The sequence below is a fragment of the Podospora anserina genome, chromosome 4 (genome assembly GCF_000226545.1).
Source record: "Podospora anserina S mat+ genomic DNA chromosome 4, supercontig 2".
Lineage (NCBI taxonomy): Eukaryota > Fungi > Ascomycota > Sordariomycetes > Sordariales > Podosporaceae > Podospora > Podospora anserina.
This window is the reverse complement of record NW_001914835.1, coordinates 228,668-254,947: the sequence shown is the minus strand read 5'-3', so window position 1 is coordinate 254,947 and position 26,280 is coordinate 228,668. Positions and strand designations below refer to the sequence as shown.

Genomic DNA, 26,280 nt, shown 5'->3' with positions numbered 1-26,280 from the left:
GTAGTTGGTTGTTTCCCACCCACATCTCATTCTTTCAAGGGCTCAGATTATACACATTTCAGAGGAAAAGCCAGTGCAAGTGTACATTATTTGTCTCAACTGTCTTTTTTCTTCGAGTCGAGTCTCGTTCCCAGGACAAAACCATCTCAGCACCCTCCCTCAGCAAGTGCCAATGCAACCCCTCCCCCCCCGCCCCCCTCTTTCACTCCCTACCCTTGCCAAGGAGCTGACGGGGAACAGGGGGCAAGCAGGCCCTTCAAGCAACAGCCTCCTCTCCAAAAAGAGCACCCAAGCCCCTTCTGCAATGGAGGGCCAAGAGCGGTACAATCTCATCCCAACTTTTCCCTAGCTGCACACGCAGGTAGAGGGCCCTGTCGCCATCTCAATAAAAACATGTGCCGCAATGTACGCCGCAGAGTTGCACCCCAGATGCTTCGGCTGTCGTTGTCGACGGATGGGCCCCGTTGCTGCGTGTACATGCCATGATTACCCAAGGTCACTAAGTAGCTTTGATCACATCCCCCGCAGACTGAGGCTTGCCTCGATCTCGTTCTTCTCCCCTCCTTCTCTTGTTGTCTTCTTTTTGAGCCTCTTCGCGTGTATTGCTGCAGCCGCGCGTGTACAGTACTGACGTACCCCGTCCCCGTCTTCGTCCCTGATTTTGTTACTTTTCTTCATTTGTCCAAGAAAGTCCAACAGGGCTGTGTTATTCCCATCTTGGTACACATCTGACATCCATTTTGAGCATCTGCCGCCCATCATGGCTAGTCTCAAGTTCATAATGGATGTCAACGACGACCACCAGGTGCCGGACCGTCAACAGGCCCAGAATAATAAAAAGGCCAAGGTCCCAATCAAGCCGGCCACTACCGGTCAGCTACCAGAAGAACCCAACCCACTACCACACCCGAGGCATGCTAGTAGTTCCGGTCTGGCCGCCGAAGAGGATATCAACCCCCCTTCCCCCTCTACCCTGAACAAGAAACGTGCTGCTTCCTCAAGGGGTCCCAAGCCAACGACGACAACATCAACCACAACCCCAACTGCCCCCCAAGGAACGGCAAGCGGATCACTGGATACTCCAGTCCCATCGACGACCTTGTCTCCTGCCACCGCACGACCCTCAGTCCGTCGTCGAAGCACGACAAGCACCGACTCAATGGACCGGTCAGGAGGCTACGGATCTCCCGCCTCGTCGTCATCAATGGGAGGCGGACCCATGAGACCTATGCCCCCTCATCCTCAACCATCTGATGCAGTACCGATGAGACTTACCCCCATCACTGGTCGTGTGAGCAGAGCGAAGAAGGGCGTTCCGGTACATGTCTGCGAGCTTTGCAAACCAGCCAAGGTACGACGCCTTCTGTTGATTATTCATTAGGGCATTCATACTAATCACCACTAGACCTTCACAAGAGCCGAGCACTTGAGGTGAGAAAGACTTGAGCCATCGGCAAGCGGTATACGCTGACACTTGAGATATAGGCGTCACCAACTCAGCCATGAAGAGCCTCAATTTCGTTGCTCGGGCTGTGACAAGGCATTTCATCGCCAAGATCTGTTGACTAGACATCAGCAGAAGAAGTGAGTACAGAAGCTGGAACGGCAATAGCCTACTTTATTAACCATGTTTACAGCGAGCACGGTGAATCCTCATCCCAGCCAGCGGTTAATCAGGCCAGTCCATATGCTGTGCCATCACCAAGACCACCACAGCCAATACAGATCTCTGGGTCACAGAGCAGCTCATCAGTGCCGGCCCAAGGGTCTGGGCAAACACTTTCCACCGCGGCCGTCTCTTCTGAGACGCCTTCAACAACATATTCTCAGCCCGCCAGCTCGCCTCATCCAACCGCAGATTACAGAGGGGCCGCACCTGAATACGAGGCCTACCCAATGTCCCCGACACCCATTCTAGTCACCCCATCTCCAACACGGTTCTCACAGACGTTTTCCCAGCCCAGGACATTACAGATGGGGCAATTGTCCGTAATAACAAAGGATATTAAAATGCCCGAGCACCGGGAACCGTCCCCTTGGGCATCATCGGCCACGGACAGCACTTATTCGACACCGGTATCGGAATCACTGGGAAATGCACAGCCATGGGGGTGCTCAAACCACCTTCTCTCCCCATATCCTAATCCGGCTTCTCGAGTCAGCCCCGGGCCTGGACTTGGAGGTTTCATTCACCCGAATCCCTACTCCTCCAACCCCCACAGCACACAGACCTATTCGGCCGGAACAATCTTCCCAAATACTATGGGCTTTAGCGGTCAAGACGTCAGCAACCATCAGGCCTCCGGACTGAGCAACATGCACGGGAACACAATGGCCGGCGGCTTTCGAGGCCTCACCCCAGAGCCGCGCACCTCGGCTCAAGCAAGTGGCGGTTTGATCACACCCGCCCCCGTCCTTTCCACTGGCATTGACCCTTCGCTCGGAATGCTTCGTCAGAAGCAGGGGTTTATGGACACACGATTAGGTGCCCAAACCGCCATGATGACTGATATGAGCGTTGGATATGCTGCGAGTGGTGATGTGAGCCCGGGTGGCGAGATAACAGGGTTGAACTTGGAGTTGGGGAGCAAGTATGCCATGCACTCCTCCATGCCACCGTCCATGAACATCCCCCTTCCGGCCGCCATCAGGACTGCTATTCCTGGCTATCTTGATGTCTATTGGGAGAAGGTACACCCTGTGCTTCCAATTGTGCATCGGCAGTCATTTGAAGCCGAGCCGGAAGATGTGCTGAGGTGTGCCATGGCAGCCGTAGCCACCCAGCATCTCGACACCAAGGAGGACCGCAACCGGGGGAACCAGCTTCACGAGCACGCGTGGCAAGAGGCGAAGCGAGTGAGTGCAAATGCACCCATTTCTTTACCACATCATCAGCAACACTGGAACTAACAAGGAAACACCACACAGGCAGCCAAATGGAGCCTGCAAATCAAGCAGACGATTCTTCTCTGCGAGTACTTTGCGCGCTTCCGAGGCCGAAAGCCGGTTACCAAGCCCTCAGACCTGTTCAGGCATCTCCACCAGAGGGTGAGTACTGAGCAGTCCATTACTGCACCGCTGTCTTTCTCTCTTATGGAGGATTCTGTTTCTTGGTTCTTCGACACCAGCGCCTGGTCTCCAACATCCTCCCCCGTTTCCTCTGTCTCTTCCTTTGATTCCATCACGCCGGCTACCATTGCCACCACCACTCCCATGGTTCTCAGGCACCTGAGCCCCTTCTCGAACACATCATGGCCACAGGCCATTGTCCCTTCATCTTATGTTTCTCCTGGGTCCTCCTACACGGATCCTTCTTCTTTCACGCATCATTCTCGTTCCAACACCTCTCCTTCTCCTGCTCGTTCGCGAGAAATCTCTCGGATCTGGTCTTTTCTCTTTTCTCCCGAACGATACGACTCTGTACCGGCGACGGGGAATTCTCTTTCATTTTCGACTCTTTCTCAGAGCTCTGCGCAGGCGTACTCACAATTTGTCTCCGACACACAGGCCCTTTGTCCCGACTCCGGCATGCTCGATCAAGCTATGCTCAGTTCGGACCAGCACTTGGTCAACGACCACGAGAGGTGGAAGCGCTGGGTTGAAGCCGAGTCCTGCCGTCGGCTTCTCGCAGCTTGCTTCATTTGCGATGGTCATACATCGATCTACCAGCAGCATGGGCGCGTTCTGGATGGCAATGAAAGCCTCCCGTTGTTCGGCAACAGTGAGAAGCTTTGGGGAGCCTCCACGGCAGAGGAGTGGCACGCCCTACAGGCTTGCGACCCGGTCTCTGCCCACGCTGCCGCCCAGCCAGCTTGCGTCTCCGACATTGAAAGCCTCACCCCAGAATACATTGAAGCTTGCGGCCGGGCAGATCGCATGGTCATTCTTGGCCTATGCGCTCTGCGTCTGCCTCGACGGCCGGCGTCATCATCCACAGTTGCCCTTTCAGCCGACAACTCTCCCGCCCCGGACTTTGATTCAAGCCAGCAAGCACGTCTCCAGCAGCAACCCCAGGACATGGAAGCCGAGCAGCGCATCCAGCGGCTTTTCCGAACCTGCCCCATCGCCAACACCTACCTCGCCCTAAACCACACGCCCCTTCGTGATCTCCTGGCCGTCAGCGGCGACTCTTGGGCCTACGCCCAGAAGGTCCTTCCTGCTACCATCTTCCAGGAACACGTCAGGCGAGTCAGGCAGTGGGCTGGCGGCAGCCTTCCGGGCCTCAACATTCTCAAAGCCACCCTCTTTGCCTCGCGTGCCCTGCTCGGGTTTCTGGACAGTAATCGCAGGAATGTGTCTGAAGACAGCGGCAGCAGCAGCTCAGCTGCATCGTCAAGGGTGGCAGATATATCCGACTACTGGGCCCTCCACGTCTGCGTGCTCGTCTGCTGGGCGTTTAACCACGGTCTGCGGAACAGCAGCAAGGGCCAGCAGCAGCAACAAGCGCAAGTGCACCCCCGGCAACGAAGCAGCAGTGGCGGGCCCAGCGGTGGAAGCAGTCCTGCCTCGAGAACGAGCGGGCTGTCGACCGCGTCCACGCTGAACAGCTCTGATGATGAGCCGATCCGCTGGCTGCGCAGGGTGGCTGAGTGCAGCCGTCTGGAGGACGTCTTAAGGTTCCGGGCCCATCGCGAGGCGGCGGGCGTGGTTGGGCTTGTGAGGCGCCGGATGGAGAGTGACTGTGTCGGCAGTCGGAATAAGCTGTATGTGGACGCCATGGGAGTGTTGACCAAGATTGAGGAGAGTGCTGCTATCAGGAGGTGGTTCTAGCTCCTTTTCGTCACGTTTTTCTTTTTTGTTTTTGTTTTTCAACCAGCCAGGGAGCTTAATGGTTTTCAATGGCGCCTTTTTCTTTCTGGGGTTTCTTTCTTGTCATATTTTTACATGGGATGGGGAGCATTTGGCGTGGGCGATGGCATTTACAGGATACTTACTGGCTCCGGACATATATTGTGTGGGATAAGGGGCATGGCATTGCTGGTTGACATCCATTCGTTTCTCTTCTTTTTCTACGGCGTTTTTCTGCGCATTCACAACACAAACACGACACGACAATCGCATACATACACATGAGATGACGGCGACGAAATGGAGAAAAGCGGCTTCCTTCTTCTACACTCTTTTCATTTCACTTGTACAACATACCTTTCCGATCATCCCCTTTTCTTTTTCTGTACTTTTACTTTTGCTTTTTTTCTGTACGATTATTTTCGCATCTTTTCTTTTTTTCGTTTGTTTCTGTTTTGCTTGTTTTGTTTTTTTGGCATATCATACATATATTACATTACATCATTTTTGTACTTTTTACCTTATTATTTTCTTCAACAGCAGATGGGTAAAATTTTATATGATGGATATAAATTGGGTTTGGGTTCGGGCACATACAGAAAATAAGGTGTATTTGGAGTTTAATGGGAAATGCGAAAGGGGGGCTTATGAGACAAGGAAAGAGGAAAGGGGGTTGGTTGTATAACATACAGTAAAACAGACAGAGTGGGTGGGGGAGGAGGAACAGGGACTTAATACTTAGTTTTTGTACTCCTGTTGTACAACATGAATAATGAGAGATATTGATCATCATATTTACTGTTTTTGGACGTGCTTGACCTCGGTGAAGTCTTAAAACAGTAGCTAAAATGAAGGCACTTGAATGTTTACAAGAACTTTAGCCATTACCAGTACTGTCACTGCTGGGAGCAAAAGTGAGAGGAACTTCATCTATTCCATCTATGGCTAGCTTTTTTGGTTTCTAAAACCTCTTCACCCCTGTGGTATTAACCCCCCCTTCATCAGCGCCATGTGTTAAAACATGCACTTTCAACATCTCATTTTTCCCTTTCCACTTTCCCCCTGCCTTAGTTTCGCTCGAGTTGATCATTGATATACCTTTACACCCACCTCCCAATTTTAACGCCATATAAAAACACAAGGCTCAAGCACTTGAAATTCTTCAAAACAACCCATCAATCTCCCCCGTCTCCAAATCAACATCCACATTCAAATACCCAGGCGCAGTCGGCAACCCAGGAATCGTCTGAATATCGGCCGCCAGCGCATACAAGTACCCAGCGCCCGCCGCCATCCTCACATCCCGAACCGGCACGGTAAAGCCCGTCGGCGCGCCCTTGAGCTCAGGGTCATGACTGATGGAATACTGCGTCTTGGCAATGCAAATAGGCAGGTTCCCGAAACCCTGTCTGGTGTACGTCTCGACCTTCTTCTGGGCCAGCTCGGTGAATTCGACTGACGAGGCGCCGTACATCTCCCTGGCGATCTTCTCGATGCGCTCCTGGACGGTACCCTCGAGGCCGTACAAGAGCTTGAAGTCCTTGGGCTTCTCCGAAGCGGCAATGACAGCATGAGCGAGGTCAACGGCGCCCTTGCCGCCTTCGGCCCAGTGATTGGCGAGGACGGCGTCTTCGGCGCCGGCCTTGATGGCTTCCTCGCGGACGACTTCCACTTCGGCGGAAGTGTCGGTGGAGAACTTGTTGATGGCGACAACGACGGGCACGCCGTAGGACTTGGCGTTGGCGATGTGCTTGGCAAGGTTGACGCAGCCGGCACGGAGGATCTCGACGTTTTCCTCCTTGTAGACGGGGCTGAGGGGAGCACCGGGGGAGATGGGGGGCCCGCCGCCGTGGACCTTAAGGGCGCGGATGGTGGCGACGACGACGACGACGTCGGGGACGAGGCCGGAGGTGCGGCACTTGATGTTGAAGAAGCGCTCGCCGCCCATGGTGAAGTCGAAGCCGGCTTCGGTGATGACAAAACCGGCCTTGGTGGAGTGGTCCTCGTCGAGCTCGGTACCCGCGAGCTTGAGGGCCATCTTATCGGCGAGGATGGAGCTGTTGCCGATGGAGATGTTGGCGAAGGGGCCGGCGTGGACGAATACGGGTGTGCCTTCCAAACTCTGCATCAGGTTGGGCTTAATGGCGTCCTTCATGAGGGCGGTAAGAGCACCACCGGCACCGAGGTCGTCGGCCGTGACGGGGTCGCCGCTTCTGGAGCTGGCAACGACCATTCTGCCGAGACGCTCGCGCATGTCGGCGAGGTCAGTGCTGAGAGCGAGAATGGCCATGCACTCACTGGCGACCGAAATGTCGAAGCCGGTCTGGCGGCTATGGCCCTTCTCGGTGGCAGCAGTGCCGATAGTGATGCCGCGGAGATGTCTGTCGTTGACGTCCAAGACGCGTCTCCAGGTGATAGTCTCTGGGTCGATATCAAGGCGGGCGAACTTGCCGATTTCCTCCTCGGTAAGATCATCAGGGTTGGTCTTGTCAATGCCGAGCTTCTTCAGGCGGCGGAACATGACAGGCGAGAACTGTCTCTTGCCGTTCTTGACCGGGACCAGTCGTCTGTAGAGGGCGGAATCCTTCTGAGTGCTCTCGTGGAACATGCGGGTATCAATAGCAGCGGCGAGGAGGTTGTTAGCAGCGGTGATGGCGTGGATATCACCAGTCAAATGCATGTTGAACTCGTCCATGGGAATGACCTGACTGTAACCACCACCGGCAGCACCGCCCTTGATGCCGAACGTTGGGCCTTGACTTGGCTGACGAACGTTGGCAAAAGTAAGACGACCAACATGGGCGCCCAAGGCTTGAGCAAGACCCATGGTGGTGGTAGACTTGCCCTCACCGAGAGGGGTGGGGGTGATACCGGTAACAACAACGTAGCGACCATTTCGGCGATGATCCAAGCGCTTGAGAAGAGTAAGGTCGACCTTGGCCTTGTAGGCACCATATGGCTCGAGCTCCGAGTTTGAAATGCCAATCTCCTTGGCGATCTGAGTAACGTGCTTGGGCGCTTGAGCCCGCGAGATGGCAATGTCTGATGGGACTGGCTCCTTGAGAGCAAGGCTCAGGGGCACAATCTTCCTCTGCTTCTCGGCATCAAACCACTGTGTCGCAGAGGCGACAACGTTGTGAAGGAGCATGGCGACAGTCATGGGACCAACACCGCCGGGGACGGGTGTGATGTGAGAGGCAACCTGGGAGGCGGACTCGAATTCGACATCGCCAACAAGACGCTGACCAGACTTCTTGGTAGCGTCGGGAATGTAGTTGGTGCCAACGTCGATGACAACGGCGCCCTCCTTGAGCTGCTCGCCCTTGATGAAACCAGCCTTGCCAATAGCAACAACCACGACGTCGGCATTCTTGAGGTGCTGGTCAAGATCCTTGGTCCTGGAGTGGCAAACAGTGACGGTGGCATCTGCGTTCTTCAAGAGGTAGCTGACAGGACTGCCAACAATGTCGCTTCTGCCAACAACTACGGCGTTCTTTCCCTTGAGGTCGACACCGGTTTCCTCGAGAAGGACCATGACACCCTTGGGTGTGCAGGGGACGAAATAGGGGTTACCACCACGCTTGGCCAGCTCACCGATGTTGTAAGTGCCGAAGCCGTCGACATCCTTCTCGCTCAGGACGGCGGATGTGACAGCGTACTCAGAAACATGGCTTGGTAATGGGAGCTGGACCAAGATGCCATGGACGGTTGGGTCATTGTTAAGAGCATGAACACGAGCAACGATCTCGGCCTCGGTGGCCGATTCGTCAAACTTGATGAGTTCACATGAGATGCCGCACTGATATCAAGGGGGTCAGTGTGCCGTTCGCGAATGAGATGTGAGTGGTCTACAGCATCCTTACCTCCTCGGCGGCTTTCAACTTCATGCGCACATAGGTGGCTGCAGGTCATCCGTCCAGAATCAGTTAAACAATGCCCACGCGGGGTAGCGGCTTTGGGGGCTTTGGGGTATGGTTGGTGGCTTACAGGAGTCAGAGCGGTCGCCCACTACACGACGTTGGTTAGTTTAGTCAGTCATTCAGGTAAATAAACGAAGGCCGGGATACTAATACGCACCTTGGATAATCTTCAAGCACGGCTCAAAGCGTGGGTTGATTCCCTTCTTCTCGGCAATCTCAGCCTTGAGCTGTTCGCGCACCCGCTTGGCCACGGCCGTTCCGTCAATCTTTTGGGCCACCATGGCTGCTGACGAGCTGGAAAAGGCCCTGTGAGCAAGGAATGAGTTTGGTTGTGCAGATGCAGAGTGCAAGAGAGCGGTGGTGTGGTTCCTGGCGAGACCGAGACCGAGGCGTAGGCGTTGGGCGTGGGCGTGGGCGTGGGCGACCTTAACGGGTGACGGTGACTGGGCCTGGCGGGGTGCCGAACGCGGGGCAGCGGAGTGGCGGTCGTCAGGCTGAGCCGAGGAACACCGCCGAAACTCGGGCATATACGTGCTGACGAGCTTGTGGCCATCCACTGACTCGATTCTCAAACGGCTGCTGATAAGCCGCTGGCGTGCTTTGTTCGTGGAGCAGGAGCCAGTCAGGACCGGAGTCGGGACCCGTTGGGCCAGTCTCGAGAGCGTCATGGCGGCCAGTCTCTAACAGTTAGTCTCAGTCACGATCCTCCTGTTGTGTACCGCTGTTGCTTATGCGGTGAGCTTCTGACTGATGCCTTCCAGATATCAGAACCGAGGGCAGACGGTCCTACCAGGTTGCCCGGTCAGTGTGGAGAGCAACAGCGACTGAGGTTGAGTCACAAGTGAAATTTATGTGTCACTCACTGCAAGGGTTGGCTTTTTTAACGATATGGTGTCATTCCTGGCGTCAGTACGGAGATGTAGAATCAAGACATTGATTTGGGCAACAACTTGGTCTTAAAGAGCATGTCGATTTGGTGCTATGTATCATCAATCCATCCCACGGACACAAGCACCATGTGTAAAGTACCTGTGCATGGCAGCGCCGGCTCTATGACAGTGGTCGATATTTTTCCCAGCAGCCGCCACGGGTCCAAACCCAGGACCCTGGAAAGGCAATTCGATATCAATTTATGTGTCGATGATTGGTGTCGATATAGCTCACTCGAGCTCCTCCCGGGTTTGCAGAGGAAAGGTGTGGTCCCTCATCCCGACTCTTGGCCTCATATTGATGAAGGAGCAAAAACCGTTATTAGAGTTGAGAGGCTCAAACTAAAAAAAAAAAAAAAAAAAAGGATCCACATCGCAACTGCCACTTACATGTTTTCTTCCAGCAAATCTCACGAGTAGAAATGTCTACATGTACACTCCAACCCTTTGAATTTTTGTTAGCGCGAGACTTCACGATATTTTCACCCCCGAAAAGCGCAACCACACCAATTTTTCCCGGGGAAAGAAGTTATTATACAGCTTTTCTTTCAAGAATTACCTTCTTTCCTCTAATTTAAAGTAACGTTGTGGTGTTTCTGAGGCCAAAGTTATGAGAAGTTGAAAATAAGTGTAAGATCCCTCTGCCTTGGTCTTGCGCTAACAAAAATTCAAGGGTTGGGAGTGTACGTGCCTCTCTGGCTGTGCCGAGTTATGACACAATAACACAAGTTCCAGTCACAAGGATAGAGAGTCGAGTCACCGGCCAAGAGTCATCATCCAAAAACAAAAAATAAGACTGGAAGGATCGTCGAGGAACAATGTTCTGTTTGTAGTCCGAGCATCCAACATCCAACTTGGGATGGCACAGTCGTGACAGTCGAGAACAATTGGAAAAAAGACCCCCACTTTTGACTTCAATGCTCTGAAAACAGAAGGCGGTCAGGCAAAGTTCATTGTTAAGCGGGGCAGAGTCCAAGGATTCGCCCCGCGCTGGAAAGTCTGTGGCCTATCGGCGGCGCACAATCCTCACGGAAAAATTACTGGTGTGCCAAATCAATCGGCTGGAGAAAGAAGCCTTCTGTGAAAGAAACCGCATTCACGACAGAGAGACTCTGCCTATACCCGACAATAAAATAATAATCGACCACCTCCCCCTCGATCCCCAACCCCACCGAGCAAAGAAACCGCCCCTCTCCCATCCCTCGACAACAACCCCCCACAGCTAACCTTCAGAATGAGGCCCATTCTTTTGTCAGGCCACGAACGTGCCCTGACCCAGGTCAAGTTCGTTGCCCTTTACACTGACCGATAGAGCCAAGACCTCCTCCTGTCTAACACCTTCTCTCTCTTGCTAGGTACAACCGCGAGGGCGATCTTCTCTTCTCTACCGCCAAGGATCAACACATCTGCGCCTGGTTTGCGCACAACGGCGAGCGTCTCGGCACATATCAGGGCCACCAAGGTGCCATCTGGACCGTTGACGTCGACCCAACCTCCACCATCATCGCCTCCGGCTCCGCCGACAACACCATCCGCCTCTGGGAGGTCAAGACCGGCAAGCTCCTCAAGACATGGGACTTCCCCACCGCCGTCAAGCGCGTTGAGTTCAACGAGGATGGCACCAAGCTCCTCGGCGTGACGGAGAAGCGCATGGGTCACCTCGGCACCATCGTCGTGCTCGACATCAAGGTCGACCCCGATGCCGAGCAGTCGGACGAGAAGGTCCTGACCATCGTCTGCGAGGAGAGCAAGGCCACCGTTGCCGGGTGGAGCTACCTCAGCAAGTACATCATCGCCGGCCACGAGGACGGCAGCGTCTCCCAGTACGACGGCAAGACGGGCGACCTCATCTATAATGTCAACGTCCACGAGCTCGGCTCCCCCATCACCGATCTCCAGTGGAACCAGGACCGCACATACTTCATCACCGCCTCAAAAGACAAGAGTGCCAAGGTTATGTTTTTTGTCTTGTGTGTGTGAAATCCGCAAGAGAACATTCTTTACTAACATCAGAAAAACCTCTAGCTCATCACAGCCAAGGAGCTCGAAGTCCTCAAGACGTACGTCGCCGACACACCCCTCAACAGCGCCGCCATCACCCCCAAGAAGGAGTACGTCATCCTCGGCGGTGGTCAGGCCGCCATGGATGTCACAACCACCTCGGCGAGACAGGGCAAATTCGAGGCCCGCTTCTACCACAAGATCTTTGAGGAGGAGATTGGCCGTGTCCGTGGCCACTTCGGCCCTCTCAACACAGTCGCCGCCGACCCCACGGGCAAGGGTTACGCCTCTGGTGGTGAGGACGGTTACGTCCGCGTGCACCAGTTCGACAAGGGGTACTTTGACTTCAACTACGAGGTGGAGAGGGAGAGGCTAAACAGGTTAGCTGCCCAGGGTGGCAAATAAAAAGAATTTTAATGGGGGACTTAAAAAAATGATGAAGAAATCATGACGGGGGTTTCCATGGGACAATCTGAAAGGAAGAAGGGAACGAGCCGCGAGGTGGTTGGTTGGTTGGGTTGTGAGGGTGGAAACGATGAAGGCGAAGGCGGATGAACGAATGAAAGATGTGGTTTGAGTTCGGCATTTGCAATGGCGTTCAGGGACAGATTCTTGGGCGGACACACGCGGATCACACACAAAAGGGTGAACAAGAAAGATGAAAAGGGGGAAGGCGGGGGGGATCCAGGCAGGAAAACCAACCCCCTTTTTTTGATGTCACTACTTTTGGTAGAGAGAAGGAAAAGCGACATGAAAGCCGGTCTTTTTTCCCCTCTCGCCCAGATATAGGAGCTGATTGTAAAACTCGTAACAGATGCGGATACCATTTCATGCGTCGTTCTTATTGTTACCACTTGTTCGTTGTGTTCTTAACAATGGCACCGTCGTCCTATAACCCATAGTATTGCTCAACCGAACATATAACTTTAGACACTTGCAAGCCTCCCGTCTCTAAAGTTTAGCTTTCGGTCTTTGCTGCAGTGGGCAGGGCCACTGTTGAAGCCTATCTTGCGTGCCCGGGGTTTCCCGCGGTTTTTTCTTTCTTCTAAACTCAAAATATAACTTTAGACACAGGCAGGGTAGACAAATCTAGAAAGACTTGAATATCTATAGCTGTAAAAGCACCCCATTTTTGCTACTTGCGAGCTGATATTACCTGCAAAGCACTGAAGAAGCATCGCCACCATCAGCAACTAGCAAGAAACGACGGCAGACGACAACCAGCTTTTCCCCGTCCCGCTTCCCCCTGTTTTCGCAAAGGCAATAAATACAAAAGAAACAACAAAATCCCCCACAAATACACACCCCAAATAACGCCCTTTCCCAAGCAATAGTAATTTACATCGCCTCCCCCACCCGCCTTCTAATAATCCGACCCACTGGTATGACCTTGCTGGCCACCAAATAACCATGACAGCTAGAAACTCCCAACAACCCTCCTGGCTACGTAGCTCTCATCATCTTTCCTTTCCATGTCTGTGTCGTACAAAAAATCTATTTCTTCTTGCCCTTCGCCTTGCTCTTAGTAGCCGCAGCAGTCGAGTTGGTAGACCCGACACTGGACGCCCTTGACGGGGATGTCGAGTTGGCCTTGCTGGCAGTCGCCGACTTAACGTTATCAAGAGCCTTGTTCTGTGAGATTTTGGTCAGCACTCTGTAAAAACAGCGCGTTGGTCATCCGATAACAAGTATGCTCACCTTGACCCCGTTAGCCTTGCTCTTCTTCTTCGCCGGCGCCAACCCAAGAATGCTATCCTCGTCATTCTCCTCATTATCTTCCAGCTCCCTCTTGAGCTTGCCGTTCGTACCGTTGGTCTTGGTCGTCGTGTTGACGTCCTCAAACTCCTTCACTACGGTGGTGAGAAGGGTGTTGCAGCGACGGCCCAGCTCAGTGGGCGTGCGGCTCAAGAAGAACCAGTCGAACCGGAACAGCGGGCTGTCACGGATCTCATCGCGAATCTTCTCGTAGATGCCCTCCGTGTCCACGCCGTACTTATCGAGCAGCACCAGCAGGAAGCGGTCCTCCTCCTCGGTGTACACCTTCTTGTTGGTAGTCGAGACCGAGTAGTTGATCTTAAGCTGTTGAAGTGGTACACGGTACTGGCCCATCTTCTTGCGCAACATCTTGCGTTGGTGGTCGATCTTGCGCATGCGGTCCTCACCATCTTCAATCACCTTTAGGTACTTGGGGTAGTCCGCGATCTCGGTGTAGCGCTGCCAGAACACCTTGGCGTATGCCTTGATCTCTGCAGGAGTCTTGTTGTCAACCTCCAAAGCAATGTCATCATAGTTGTTCCGGCCATAACGACCGGAACCGTTGATGAACTGCTGAAAGTCTCGCCTGTTCCACTCGCCAAAGCCTTGCTGAGCCAGCTGTTGCTTCTCCTCTTGCTCTTCTTCGGTCAGGGGAGTGGCGTTGTCGATTTCCTGCTGGTCGAGAGCCCTCTCGGCCTCCCGCTCAGACAGGTTGTCGTCGTCGCCCTCGGGTAACGGAACCTTGTAGCCGATCTCCTTGCGATAGTAGGCGGTCTCCCTGTCCTGAAGGTCGCGGAGCCTGGGTGGGTAGAACTGGTAGTCGTGTACAGCTACCTGCTTGGGGGCACGAGGCGCCTTCGGCTTGGTGTCGGCAGTCCGGCCACCAGTGTGCAAGGCCTGCTTGTAGTACTTGTCAATCGAGTAAATCTGCTCCTTGCGCTCACGCTTCGCTGGGTTGATCCAGCTAAGCCCGACATCCTTTTTGCGGGCGGCGAAATCCTCGCCGTTCCACTCGTAGGCTGACTCGGAGGTAAACTTTTGCAAATCATCGATACCAAGCTTCTCATACTTGGCATTCAACTCCTTCGTCCGGCTCTCGCCAGCGTTCAGAATTCTGTCAATATCATCATCGTCAAGCTCGCCACCCTTCTCGGCCAGTTCTCCAAAGGCGCTCTTGGTCTCGAAAATCTTTCCGGCGCCGTGCTGAATCATGGACAAAAGCTCATCCTTGTTCGCCGCAGCTTTGGCGGCAATTTGAGCGCGACCCTGCTGGATAACCAGTTGATCAAGACGCAGCTTCTGGGCCGCGCGCTCCAGTACCTTTTCTTCAATGGCATTGTCTGTCACGAACCGGTAGACCACGACTTGCTTGGTTTGACCAATACGATGCGCTCTGTCCATGGCTTGCAGATCGGCCTGGGGGTTCCAGTCGCTGTCGTAGAGAATAACAATATCGGCGGTTGTCAAGTTGATTCCCAAACCGCCGGCTCTTGTTGTCAACAAGAAGATGAACTTCTCAGATCCTGGCTTGTTGTACTCGTCGATGGCCGCAATACGATCCTCGTGGGCTGTGCCACCATCGATTCTGCAGTACTTGTAACCGCGGAAGACGCAGTAGTCCTCCAGGATATCCAACAGGCGACTCATTTGCGAGAAGATCAGCACGCGACTGTCTTGGGCCTGCATTCTCTTGAGAAGCTTGTCGAGAATAATCATCTTGCCGGAGTTGAAGACCAAATGCTCGTCTGTGGTGTAAGGAGGGCCCGGCTCCGCACCTTCAAACAGATAAGGGTGGTTGCAGCACTTTCGAAGCTGCATCACGATGTTGAGAAGTCTGGTCTTGGACTCGCGCTTGCCTCCTGCACCGTTGACGGCGTCAATGTCCTTTTCCAGAATTCTCTTGTACCACTTCACTTGCATCTCCGACATGCCAATGTAGACATTCACCTCCTTCTTGGGTAGAAGGCTCTTCTCCACATCGCTCTTGACACGACGAAGCAGGAAAGGCCGCAACACCTTGTGCAGCTGCTGCACAACCGTATCCTGGTCTCTATCTTGGCCCGAGAACCACTGGTCGAAAGCCTCAGAGTCACCAAACACATCGGGCAACAAAAAGTTGAGCAGCGCCCAAAGCTCGTGCAGGTTGTTCTGTAGCGGGGTTCCCGTGATCAAAAGACGGTTGCGCGAGTTGAACATGCGGATGACCTGGGCGAGCGAGGACTCCTCGTTCTTGATGCGATGGGCCTCGTCGATGATGATGTACTCCCAGGCGAATTTTCGAAGATGGGCCTTTTCTCGGAGAATCATTTCGTAGCTGGTGATGCACACGTCGAAATCCTCGTCCACCAACCGATCGTTGATGAGCTGGTGACGCTCCTCCTTGGCGCCTTGCAAAATCAACACATTGACCTCGGGCGTCCACTTTGCAAACTCTCGCTTCCAGTTGTCCAGAGTTGATTTCGGAACTGTGATGAGGTGGGGACCAGTGATGCCCATGATGTGCCGAAGATAGCCCAGGAAAGAGATGGTCTGCAGTGTCTTGCCCAGACCCATTTCGTCGGCCAGAATACCAGAGATACCATTCTCGTGGAGGGAAATGAGCCAGTTCAGACCGGCAACCTGGTAATCTCTCATGGTGCCATTGATGAAAGCGGGGGATTCGCGGAAGACGGTCTCGGCTGAGCCACCGTGCTTTTCGTCCTTGAGAAGTTCGGCGTCTTCCTCGGCCTCGGTGCGGCGACGTCTTTCACTAGTAGCGCCGCCCTGACGACCAGCGGCCTTCTTGTTTTTCGCTGCTTCTTCATTTTGGCGATCGATCTCGGCCATGATTTCGCGGATTTTGGGGTCTGGGTTGTGCTCGATGAAGTGGCGGAACAAATCAGTCAAACCCAAAAGGTATCGGAACCGGCGAATCGTGTCATCCTCCTATCGAATTGTCAGCCTACAGACACGGGCAGCATGATTCTTTGCGCCTATTCACTCTTCCTACCTTTGATTCTCCCAACCTGTCGTGCTTTTTACCAAATATGCTTCTTCGCAGCTGGTTGGCCTCCGAGCGCTTCTTGCGGCCATCTGGAACTGGTTCCCCGGCTACGCTGCTGGCGGTAGTATTTGGATTGGTATCTGAGTCGGTATAATCGGGAGTCTCGTCGACCTCCTGGAGATATGGTCAGTTCGGTTGATTGGGCTTGGGCCAGCAAGTCGGGAGATAAAACTCACCATCTCGTCGACAACGTGGCTGGCGGACTCGGGCGCATCCTGCATGGACGCGTCGGTGTCGTTGCCGCTCTGTCGGCCACGGGGAGCCATGGTGGCTGCTGGGTACCTCGTCGAGGCTTTGGATCAATTATACGCGACGAAGACGCGCTCTCGCGTGTGTAAGCGAGTCGGAGAAGGTTGCTATGATCCCGGAGATGGTGCCGACGATTTTTTGGCGATGATAAGTCGTCTGGTGTGCGCAATGAGTGAAAATCAGAAAGCCGGCTTGGGGTGTAGTTGTTTGAGGAAGGGTGGGTGCCGTGAGGTGCGAATTTCTGAGGTCGAGGAACCCCAAACTGGCCAAACCGCGATCCAGCCCAGCCAATCACAGGCCCTGGATGACGAGGGGATTAAAGTGCCGTCGTCCAAAAGGCTCCGCCGCCCTGCTGACTAACACTACTGATGAATGAAAGGGCCAGTGAGAGACAGCCTCGCTCCATATTTACAATATACAGTAAAACAGCCAACAGGCTCTCCATTGACCTTGAAGCAACTACCTCATGTGACCTAGTCTTTATTCAGTCTAAACAGCAGTTTTTCTCTCTATATTCATTGTCTCTCTGATCCAGATACAGAGTATTATGCTCATTGAAGCACTTCGAGATCAATGTGCACGGCTCAGAGAGAGGACCGGCCTTTGCCCGAGCTTCGCACGTGCCGTAGGCGGTATGCAACCACCCCTGAACCGTAACTGGCCTTGTTGGAAAGAAAGGAGCCAATCTTCCATGGCCTCTGTTGGAGCCAGTCCCGTGCTCGTCCAACTCACTCAGCATATGACAACACAGACTTGGCCGTGTTGACAGCCCGACTCAAGCATCAATCATCTTATCCCTATAGCCAAACATCATAGCCATATTGTGTGTTGATCTTTCTTCTAATCCGACCGACACTCTTTTCAAGAACCTCAAGTGCAAGGCCGGGCTGGGCCTCCACAGTGAAGAAGAAGAAGCTCCCAGGCAACGCCCCGCCAAAAACGACACCCTGACAGGTCCATCTCCACTCCAAGTCCCACTTCAACCTGGCTCTCTTGGTTTAGCGAAAACCCCTCAGTACCTCGATCTCCCCAGTAATCAGGCAGAGTCATCACCCCCGAAGCTTTCCACCGACTTCGACAACCTCATAGACTGCCAGGGCGTGGACGAGACCTCGCCTCATTTTACCGCCTACAGCTTCACATTCAGCCATGAGCGCCGATTCGCACGAGCTTCTCGATGCCTTCCGGGCTGCTGCACTGTCCGTCACCAAGCTCTACAAGACGTCAGCGGCCGCGCAAACCAAGTCTCGCGCCGATGGCTATCAAGACTGTCTTGAAGACCTGATTGCCTTTCTGGACAAAGAAAACATCGGACTGTCTGCTGGTGATGTAGGCTCAAAGATCCGGAAATGGGCGATGGATAGATCAGAGACTAGGGACACCACACCCCCATCCATCGAGAGCGACGACGAGCCCGAGAAGCCCGAGCCTGCCGCCTCATCCCCTCAGGCACAACGAACGAGCCCTCCGGCAGCACAAACATCTGTCGACCGGGACGAGGTCCAGATGAGAGATTCGGCGCCTCCGGTTCTTGCAACGGTTCCCTGTCCGCCTAGCCCGATAGTGGAGGAGGTCGACTTTGTTGTTCCTACGCAGGATACCTTCAACTTCCAGTCAGCACATGCTTATCCTCACGATGAGGCCATGCGGCTCGCCAACCTCAACCTGTCTGATGCCAACCAAGCATCAAACCATAACACATCAAACCGGACGACACCACGCAACACCAGAAGAAGAGATGTACGACCTGGGAGGACACGGAGAGATTTGGGACAGGGCGCGGGCCACAAGAGAAAGATGAACCTCGCTGAGTACTTCGACCTAAACGGTGTCGATCTCGGGAACGGAAAGGATATGTTTGGCGGTGGGAAACGCACAAGGCACGTTTAGTCACTTGCTTCGAACTACTCATACGCCTTTGCACACTTTACACACGCACATCATATTCTTGGTCTTTTTTTCTCGGCGTTTTCGGGAGGGTACACACGATTGGGAGGCACTGGGTTGTCGATGACCAAAACGCATAGCATCGCCTGGAACGCATGGACACAGCGGAGTCTTTTTCATCTTTTTGAACGGATTTGGGATTTGGGAGCGGTGGCGGTTTCCATGAAGCTGGAGGGAACAACAGAATCATTAGACCGGGAAGCATAAAGAGGCGTTTATTTATACCACTGGGGTGTATTCATGTATAGTGCTTTTGTTCTTGTACGTATGTAGCCGGAGACTCATGGAGGGCTGTCACAATATCGTTTTAGTTTGACTCTTGGCTTGCGGTTCTAGACGAGGTGAAAGGTGGCGTATATACGACTTCAGATGGGCTCATTTGACGTTTACATAACCGACAGGCTCTGTAATCCTAATCTCATTTGGAAGGAGGGTCTTTTGATGAGTTGTTGATGGTAACATGTACAAAACAATGTATATATATTCCATGAACAATAGGTCTCGGAATCTGAGTGCTATGGCGTGTATGACAACCCAGGGCTGTCACACTGCAGTACTTTCCCAACTACCGAAGAACATCTCCATGTCTCTTGCCATTTGGACTGTCGGCAAGAGCCTCTGGTTGTTGCTGGGGCTCTAATTCCCGTGATTCCCCAAAAGGGATCACTAGAAAACTCAGGTACCCAAGCTCCCGTCATTCAACTGCACCATTTTGTCCTCTCACAAATGTGACTACACACATAACCGACCACGTTCGTTTTACCATAATACTTCTAGCCAACAGCTGTATTCAACATGACGAGCAGCACTACCGGCTCTAGGCATGCCGAGTCCAGTAACCCCGAGTCCAGCAGTACCGGCCCTAGGCAAATCGAGCCCAGCAGCACTGAATCCAGCAACGCCCCCAACAGCGGTTCCAGACACGTCGGTTCCAGACACACCGAATCAAACAACCCCAAGTCCAAGTCCAAGAACACCAGCTCTAGGCAAGCTGATTCCGGCAACCCGAAATCCAGTAATACCAGTTCTAGGCACGCCGAGTCTAGCAACCCCTGGAACCCAGCAACACCGGCCCAGGCACTACCAAGGTCCAATTCTAAGGAAGCCGGTCCCAATAACACTGGCTCTAGCAACACCGGCACCAGCCAAGACGGCCCGAGCGGTATCGATTCTCGTCATACCGGCCCCAACAAGACTTCTGCTAATTATTCCGGGCCTAGCAGCAGGGGCTCTAGAAACACCGGCTCTGAAAGCAGCGACTCGACCGAAATAGCTTTTCGTCATGGCGGCCCCAGCAACGTCGGTTCTCGCTACCCTAGCTCTATAGATCCTAATGTTTGTCGTCCCGGTCCCCACAACATTGATTACAGGCGCCCTAAGGTAGCCCCAGCAATACCGCTTCGAGTTATGTCAGCCCCAATTATACCACTTTTCACTATACTAAACCCATAGACACTGCTGTTAGTCGATCTTCGAAGGCCTGCTGACTAGGTATCTTTAAAGGGGTATTGACTAAGATATCGTCTGGGACGTGGTCAGGTTTATAACATGAGTTGTTGTTGCTGTTGTTGTTGTTGTTGTTGTTGTTGTTGTTGTTGCTGTTGTTGTTGTTGCTGTTGTTGTTGTTGCTGTTGTTCTAGTGAGATTTATCTTGTCGATAACGTGACTAGGTATCTCTTTGGGTCTAATAGGCATTACTTGGAAAATGAACAGTCTCGAATAGTCCAGAAGTCAACAGAGGTGGACTGTGGGCAGGGTTAGCAATGTTCAAAAGTGTTTGCTGAATCAAAGAGGGGTGTGAGATATGCTGGTCAATATTGTGACTGTGCAGTGGCGAGGTGAAAATGACAATGAGGGGCAAAACTGCGTGCCTATGAAGTGGTTGATCTTGAACTTTCAGAAACAACCATCCCCCCTATAGGAAGTTATCACATCGAGATAGCTCACAGGCGTTTACCTGGTGTTTGCGCCATGGTCAGAATGAAACTGACCATAGCAGCTCTCAATGCCTCCGTATCTCAGACATGAAGCTTTTCACACCCTATCGTGCCGTGTTTCGCTTCCCATATCAAACCCGGAAACAACCACACACAAGCTACCTACCCGTCTCGCCTTTTATCGTGCGTTAGCGCCCCCCAGGTTTTGACAGACACGGAATCGGAACTCTCGACGACTCGAACGATTGGTTGGTCAAACTTGTGGGGAAGAACGGTCGCAGGGTTACATCGGGGGGGCTTGAGTCTTGGTGGCTCTGGGGGAGTTGCTAGATCGGGACAATCGCGCAGCTCTCGGAGGGGGAAGTGGTAGGGTAGGGGAAACACCAAGAGGCACTTGCACGTTGTATGGTACTGTTGCACAAGCTACCACTGGAAGAATAGAAAGATAGATTGAAATCTGGCGAGCTTTCCTGTGGCTGGTTGCGTAAGTACCGCTTCTTTTGCCGGGCAGCACCCCCTTCCTCAAATTAGATGCGGTGTCTCCCTGTAAGGGTGAGCATGATCTCTCTCTACATCGGGGGCGATCGATGGCTTCGGAGCAAGAGCCGCCGCGGGTTGAGGTCTTGTCAACGTTCAACCTGGGATTTGAAGTCTTGGGAGACCCCGCAGGTCCAACATGCGACTCTCCCCAGATTTTGATACTGTTTGTTTCCTTCTCGCTAGACCCCGTGTGCCATTCGTCTTGTACGCTACCTGCCGTCTCTCTTTCCTGGGACAGAGGTGCTGATGACATCGTTTTCACATCGCCGTGCTGGTTCGGGAACAGCGCGGGAGAAGAGCAACCACATGTTCAACACTATGCATCTTTGATGTACATCTTTTTTTCTCCTTGCCTGGGCCAGGTTGTGGTGAAGAAATCCTTCTCTCCGCAGATTCAAGCGACGATAGATGAGATCAAACCGACACGATGCTCGAAAAGCGCTTCAGTATCCCGATGTCCAAACCAATATCTCTCCCAATACACACATCCTCGAGTCGAATGAAGATGAAAATGAAACACCGACAAAAGCGACGAATAACACAAATAACACTCATCGCGGGTGGAATCCTCGTGTTTTACTGCTTTGTGTTTCTCTGGAGGACACCATCATCATCATCGTCGTCGTCGTCGTCGTCGTCTTTGAAGCCAGCACTTTCCAAACAACAACTAAGCCAAAGACCGCCACCCCCAGAGCTGCTCAACAATCTTTCCCTAGACGAAGACCAATGCAATGCTGCCTTCCCAGGCCTCACCAAAGAAATCGACGATGCCGTCGCCGAGGGTCCGTTCACCATGAAGAGATACTCCAACAACCAAGGCCCATTACAAGGAAGGATCAAAGACGGGCAAATCTACATCATCCACGCCCAGCGACGAAAAGATCTGTCACAAGAAATGTCAAACGTAAACACCCCCCAGTTCATCCCCCCCCTCTTCATCCCCCCTCACTAACATCCTCCCCCCCCCCCCAGGGGGAAACAGTCCCGCACCGCCTCCCTCCACCAACTCAACCGCGCCCTCCTCACCTCCCCCTCCCCCCTCCCAAACACCCTCTTCACCCGCAACTTCCAAGACACCCTTCGCACAGCCTGGTCCTACTCCCGCCCCGCCTCCTCCCCCATCTTCCCCCCCAAAGCCCCCTCCCCAACCAACACCCAACAACAACGCCTCTTCCTAATCCCCCACTTCTCCTTCTGGTCCTGGCCCCTCCCCTTCATCCGCTCCCTCCCCCACGCCGCCTCCCTCATCACCTCCCTCGAATCAACCCTCCCCTTCCCCTCCAAAATCCCCAAAGCCGTCTGGCGCGGAACAACCTGGTTCAACTCGGTCCGCTCCCCCCACCTCCGCCAAAACCTCCTCCAAACCACCCGCCCCCACCCCGAAATCTTCGACGTCCAAAAGCTAGAGTGGACAGGCAAAAACCGCAACGCAACCAACGCCTTGCCTATCCAGGACTTTTGCCGCTACAAATACGTCATCCACACCGAGGGAATCGCCTACTCGGGCCGGTTTCAATTTCTGCAAATGTGCCAGAGCGTCGTTTTGACGCCCCCCATTCTCTGGATGCAGCACACCACCCATCTTGTGAGACCCGTCTACAGTGGGAAGTTGACCGGCAAGAGGTGGGAGACGACTGAACGAGTCAAGGGCGCTTGGGGGACGGGTGTGGACGCGAGGGAGGCGAATATTGTTTTTGTCAAGCCTGACTGGTCTGATTTGGAGGAGACGGTGAGGTGGTTAGAAGAAAACCCAGAGGTTGCCGAGGGGATCGCCACTAGGCAGAGGGAGCTGTTTGTCGGAGGGGGGTATTTCTCCAAAGCGGCCGAGGCGTGTTACTGGAGGGCGTTGGTGACGGGGTGGGCAAAAGTTGTGAGGCCCGAGGGAGGGGAGGAGGCCTGGGAGGAGGGAATGCCGTTTGAGGAATTTAGTCTGACGAATTCGTTCGAGTGACGAGATTTGCTGGTGATGAAGTTCCTGTACATACTAGGGATGATGATTGGCGTTTTGGTTGGCTTCTCCGGATTGGTTACCTCTCGTACCTATCCTAACCGTAAATATAAACCCTGTTTTCGCTTGCTTGAAAGAAACAATGTCTCTGTTTCGTTGGAAAAAGAAATGCTGTGATTAAAAAAAAACGCCAAAAACACCCAGGTATCCCCTTTTTCAAACGCCCATTAGCACACACACCCACCGTAGCTACTCAAAATCACAAACTCGTCACCCCCGGCACCCACCCCTCCCCAATCTTCCTCATCTCCTCCCCAAACCTCCTACTCGTAATCTTCTTCCCCGGCCCCGTCAGCGGGCTATGCTCATCCGGATCGTAAAAAGGGTTCTGCATCAACCGGATATACGCCGCCTGCATCGCCTTGAACACAACCCTCATCTCTCCTTCTCTCAGCCCCACCCCCGTCGTCCCCACCGCGCTGCTCTTCTTCCCATCCTCTCCCACGCCAGCAGCAGCAGTCGACGCTCTCCTCCCTCTCATGTCCACCACGACCACAAACTTCACCCCCGTGTTGGTCTCGAAGCCATAGGCCGCCAGCTTCTCGTCTACCGCGTGCAGCAGGCCAAAGTCACCTGTCAGGCCGGTCCCCTGGGCGGCGTGGGCGCGGGATCGGAGCTCAAAGATGTCGAGGGTGGAGGAGAGCAGTAAGGAAAATTGGAGGGGCGTGCGGACTGGACGGAACGAGTTGGTGGAGGGGTCGTAGGAGTTGAAGATGGAGATGTGGAGGGGGTTGTTCTAAGTTGACCGTCAGTTTGCGCTTTCCTAGAAGAAAGAGTGAAAAGAAAAAAAGAAAGAGAAGAAAGAGAGAGAGAGAGAGAGAGAGAGAGAGACATACGTTTCGACCTATTACGCCCAAGCAGGCAATTGAGGGGAGGGTAGTCGACATCTTGTGCGGAGGATTTACCTTTAGGGTGGTGGTATGGTTTAAAAAGAGAACCTCGATGGACGGGCGCTGGAAAGGAGGCGCATGTCAGCGGTCAAAGCTCCCCCCGCTAACGCCAGCTGTTTGGGCCGCAGGGGCTTAGTCTAGTCTAGGTACCGCACTGGTGGGTCACCGTTTTGGGGCGGCCCATAGTCCTTCACTTACACATCCAGTTATCATAGACATAGCATCCAACATATGCCACAGACAATTACCCCTGTGACGTGAGTAAAGAGTAGAAAATAAATGGGTAACCAATTACAGTCCGTATCCTAGGTGGGCACATCAATCCCCCCCCCAAATAACCCAAACGCCAAACCGCCGCCCGCTGCTCGCTGTTGAACATGTCAAACCAAACCACTTCCATGTCCATATCCATACGCAAGTGGTATAATAATACTCTCTCCCGTAAAAATCACTCGGCCTCCTCCTCCACCAAATTCTCCGTCTCCTCCAACCCCCTCAACACCTCCTCAATCTCGCTCGGATCAGTAATAGCCCACACACCACCCCCCTTGACCGCATCCTTCCCTCTCATCCCCACCTCCTTGCCCACCAAGTTCCTCCCAACCTTCCCCGGCCCAATCCCCACCCACCTCCTCACCTTCTCCTCCTGATCCAAATACTTGATGCTCCCCCACCACTGAACAGTCTCCAAACACTGCCTCGCCAGCAAATCCTTTACTTCTTCCCTACTCCCAAACACCCTCGCCGTCACATTACTCACACACGGCACCAAGCCCGGCCAGCTAACAATATCCTCCCCCTCCCTCCCCCTCACCCGACGACTCCTCCCGTTCAAAATCCTATGCATAACCCCCACAGCAGGCTTCATAATCGGGCTATGAAAAGGACTATCACTCTTCAGCCTCACAGCCCTAGGATCGTGCCCCAAAAACTGCCTCACATGCGCCACCAGCGTCTTGATCCGTTCAATATTCCCCGACAGCACAATCTGGTTCTTGGAATTAACATTCGCAATAAGCACCTGCTCGATCGGCGACCTGTTCTCCGCACTCTCGCTCTTCCCCCCCTCGCTCCCATACCCAACAAACTCCTCGATCGCAGCTATCAACTGCTGCATGTGCGGCGGCTCGGAAACAATAGCCACCATGCCATACTCCCCTCCGTACTCCTCCTCTGCCTTCCTCGTCGCATCCGCCATGGCCTCGGCCCGTTTCTGCACCATGTGCAGCGAGTCTTCGAATTCAATGTAGCCAGACGACACCAGTGCCGCAAACTCCCCCAGGGAATGTCCCAGTGTGAAATCCACTCGTTCATCCACCTTGAACCCGAATTCCTTTTCTAGGATACGCAGTATCAGGATCGAGGTCGCCATGATGGCGGGCTGGGCGTTGGGGGTGAGGTTGAGGTCTTTGGACGGGCCATTGGCGATCACGTCCGAGAGTCTATACCCGACAATGTGGTCTATTTCTTCGACTATCGGCACGGCGGTGGTGGGGAAGGCTTCGAGCCAAGGGGCGAGCATGCCGACCTTTTGGACGCCCTGACCGGGGAAGAAGAGGGCTGTTTTCGGGCGAGTTCGTCGCGGGGCAGGAGAGGAGGAAGGGGGCTGCTGTTGCGCATTGTTGTCGGTGGAAGAAGACGAGGCATTTCGGCGTTGTGGTTGAGCTATGAACCGTGACGATGGTGGTGATGTGCAGACTGCCCCTGCGCGGGGACGGCGTGTCGCATGTCTGTGGGGGGCGAGCAGGCGACAGGGCCCTCGTAGCAGCAGAGTCATAATCGGTGTTGGCTTTGCAGTTGTTGTTGTTGTAGAAAACATGTAATATCCGGCAGTGTCCCAGCCATGTGAAGCTGGGGACGGTTCAGGGCGGTCGCCTCATGAGCTACAGCAGGAAAGAAGAGGTCATGATCAATCAATCGATCAATCAAGGAAGCTGCTTGTGATCAGTGACGGGATGAGATGACGGATTCGGGTCACGAACGGGAAGCGAGGGCGGGAAAGCATTAGCGGGACTCGCGGCGGCAGGCAAGAAAAGCTGCAGAAAAGCTAGAATCAAAAACGGAGAAAATCCGGGGGTGGGGCATTGCTTGGCTAGCTACCGTTCGGGAAACGGAAGTGTGGAAACTGAATTTTGGAGGCTCGAGCTTCACATCGCTTTTGAGATGTGAGGAAGTAGAAAACACTCATCTCATTTAGTTCACAACCCAACTCTACAACAGCAAAATAAGTTCGACGTTTGAGAGTCTAGAGATACCCTTCAAACCGCCACCGT

At 53.6% G+C, this 26,280-nt stretch overlaps 9 protein-coding genes across 9 annotated transcripts; 5 read left to right on the top strand and 4 right to left on the bottom strand.

Moving 5' to 3' along the window:
• Window positions 1-760: 760 nt before the first annotated feature.
• Window positions 761-1,918, top strand: PODANS_4_2760 (uncharacterized protein; the record flags this gene model as incomplete). Its single annotated transcript, XM_001903894.1, has 4 exons — window positions 761-1,351; window positions 1,406-1,431; window positions 1,486-1,584; window positions 1,678-1,918. The coding sequence occupies 4 exons, from the start codon at window positions 761-763 to the stop codon at window positions 1,916-1,918; spliced, it is 957 nt and encodes a 318-aa protein (XP_001903929.1).
• A 92-nt stretch (window positions 1,919-2,010) lies between these two features.
• Window positions 2,011-4,770, top strand: PODANS_4_2750 (uncharacterized protein; the record flags this gene model as incomplete). The annotated part of the gene is made up of 2 exons (XM_001903893.1): window positions 2,011-2,856; window positions 2,929-4,770. 2 exons carry the CDS (start codon window positions 2,011-2,013, stop codon window positions 4,768-4,770), a joined length of 2,688 nt encoding a protein of 895 aa, XP_001903928.1.
• Window positions 4,771-5,950: 1,180 nt separating this feature from the next.
• Window positions 5,951-9,376, bottom strand: PODANS_4_2740 (uncharacterized protein; the record flags this gene model as incomplete). Its single annotated transcript, XM_001903892.1, has 4 exons — window positions 5,951-8,587; window positions 8,652-8,689; window positions 8,776-8,796; window positions 8,866-9,376. 4 exons carry the CDS (start codon window positions 9,374-9,376, stop codon window positions 5,951-5,953), a joined length of 3,207 nt encoding a protein of 1,068 aa, XP_001903927.1.
• A 1,495-nt stretch (window positions 9,377-10,871) lies between these two features.
• On the top strand, window positions 10,872-12,043 carry PODANS_4_2730 (uncharacterized protein; the record flags this gene model as incomplete). Its single annotated transcript, XM_001903891.1, has 3 exons — window positions 10,872-10,921; window positions 10,993-11,590; window positions 11,663-12,043. 3 exons carry the CDS (start codon window positions 10,872-10,874, stop codon window positions 12,041-12,043), a joined length of 1,029 nt encoding a protein of 342 aa, XP_001903926.1.
• Window positions 12,044-13,312: 1,269 nt separating this feature from the next.
• Window positions 13,313-16,702, bottom strand: PODANS_4_2720 (uncharacterized protein; the record flags this gene model as incomplete). Its single annotated transcript, XM_001903890.1, has 3 exons — window positions 13,313-16,315; window positions 16,383-16,491; window positions 16,641-16,702. The coding sequence occupies 3 exons, from the start codon at window positions 16,700-16,702 to the stop codon at window positions 13,313-13,315; spliced, it is 3,174 nt and encodes a 1,057-aa protein (XP_001903925.1).
• A 1,132-nt stretch (window positions 16,703-17,834) lies between these two features.
• Window positions 17,835-18,575, top strand: PODANS_4_2710 (uncharacterized protein; the record flags this gene model as incomplete). Its single annotated transcript, XM_001903889.1, has 1 exon — window positions 17,835-18,575. The coding sequence occupies one exon, from the start codon at window positions 17,835-17,837 to the stop codon at window positions 18,573-18,575; it is 741 nt and encodes a 246-aa protein (XP_001903924.1).
• Window positions 18,576-21,536: 2,961 nt separating this feature from the next.
• On the top strand, window positions 21,537-23,060 carry PODANS_4_2690 (uncharacterized protein; the record flags this gene model as incomplete). The annotated part of the gene is made up of 2 exons (XM_001903888.1): window positions 21,537-22,013; window positions 22,092-23,060. The coding sequence occupies 2 exons, from the start codon at window positions 21,537-21,539 to the stop codon at window positions 23,058-23,060; spliced, it is 1,446 nt and encodes a 481-aa protein (XP_001903923.1).
• Window positions 23,061-23,316: 256 nt separating this feature from the next.
• Window positions 23,317-24,004, bottom strand: PODANS_4_2680 (uncharacterized protein; the record flags this gene model as incomplete). The annotated part of the gene is made up of 2 exons (XM_001903887.1): window positions 23,317-23,853; window positions 23,954-24,004. The coding sequence occupies 2 exons, from the start codon at window positions 24,002-24,004 to the stop codon at window positions 23,317-23,319; spliced, it is 588 nt and encodes a 195-aa protein (XP_001903922.1).
• Window positions 24,005-24,455: 451 nt separating this feature from the next.
• Window positions 24,456-25,784, bottom strand: PODANS_4_2670 (uncharacterized protein; the record flags this gene model as incomplete). The annotated part of the gene is made up of 1 exon (XM_001903886.1): window positions 24,456-25,784. One exon carries the CDS (start codon window positions 25,782-25,784, stop codon window positions 24,456-24,458), a length of 1,329 nt encoding a protein of 442 aa, XP_001903921.1.
• Between the last annotated feature and the right edge of the window lie 496 nt (window positions 25,785-26,280).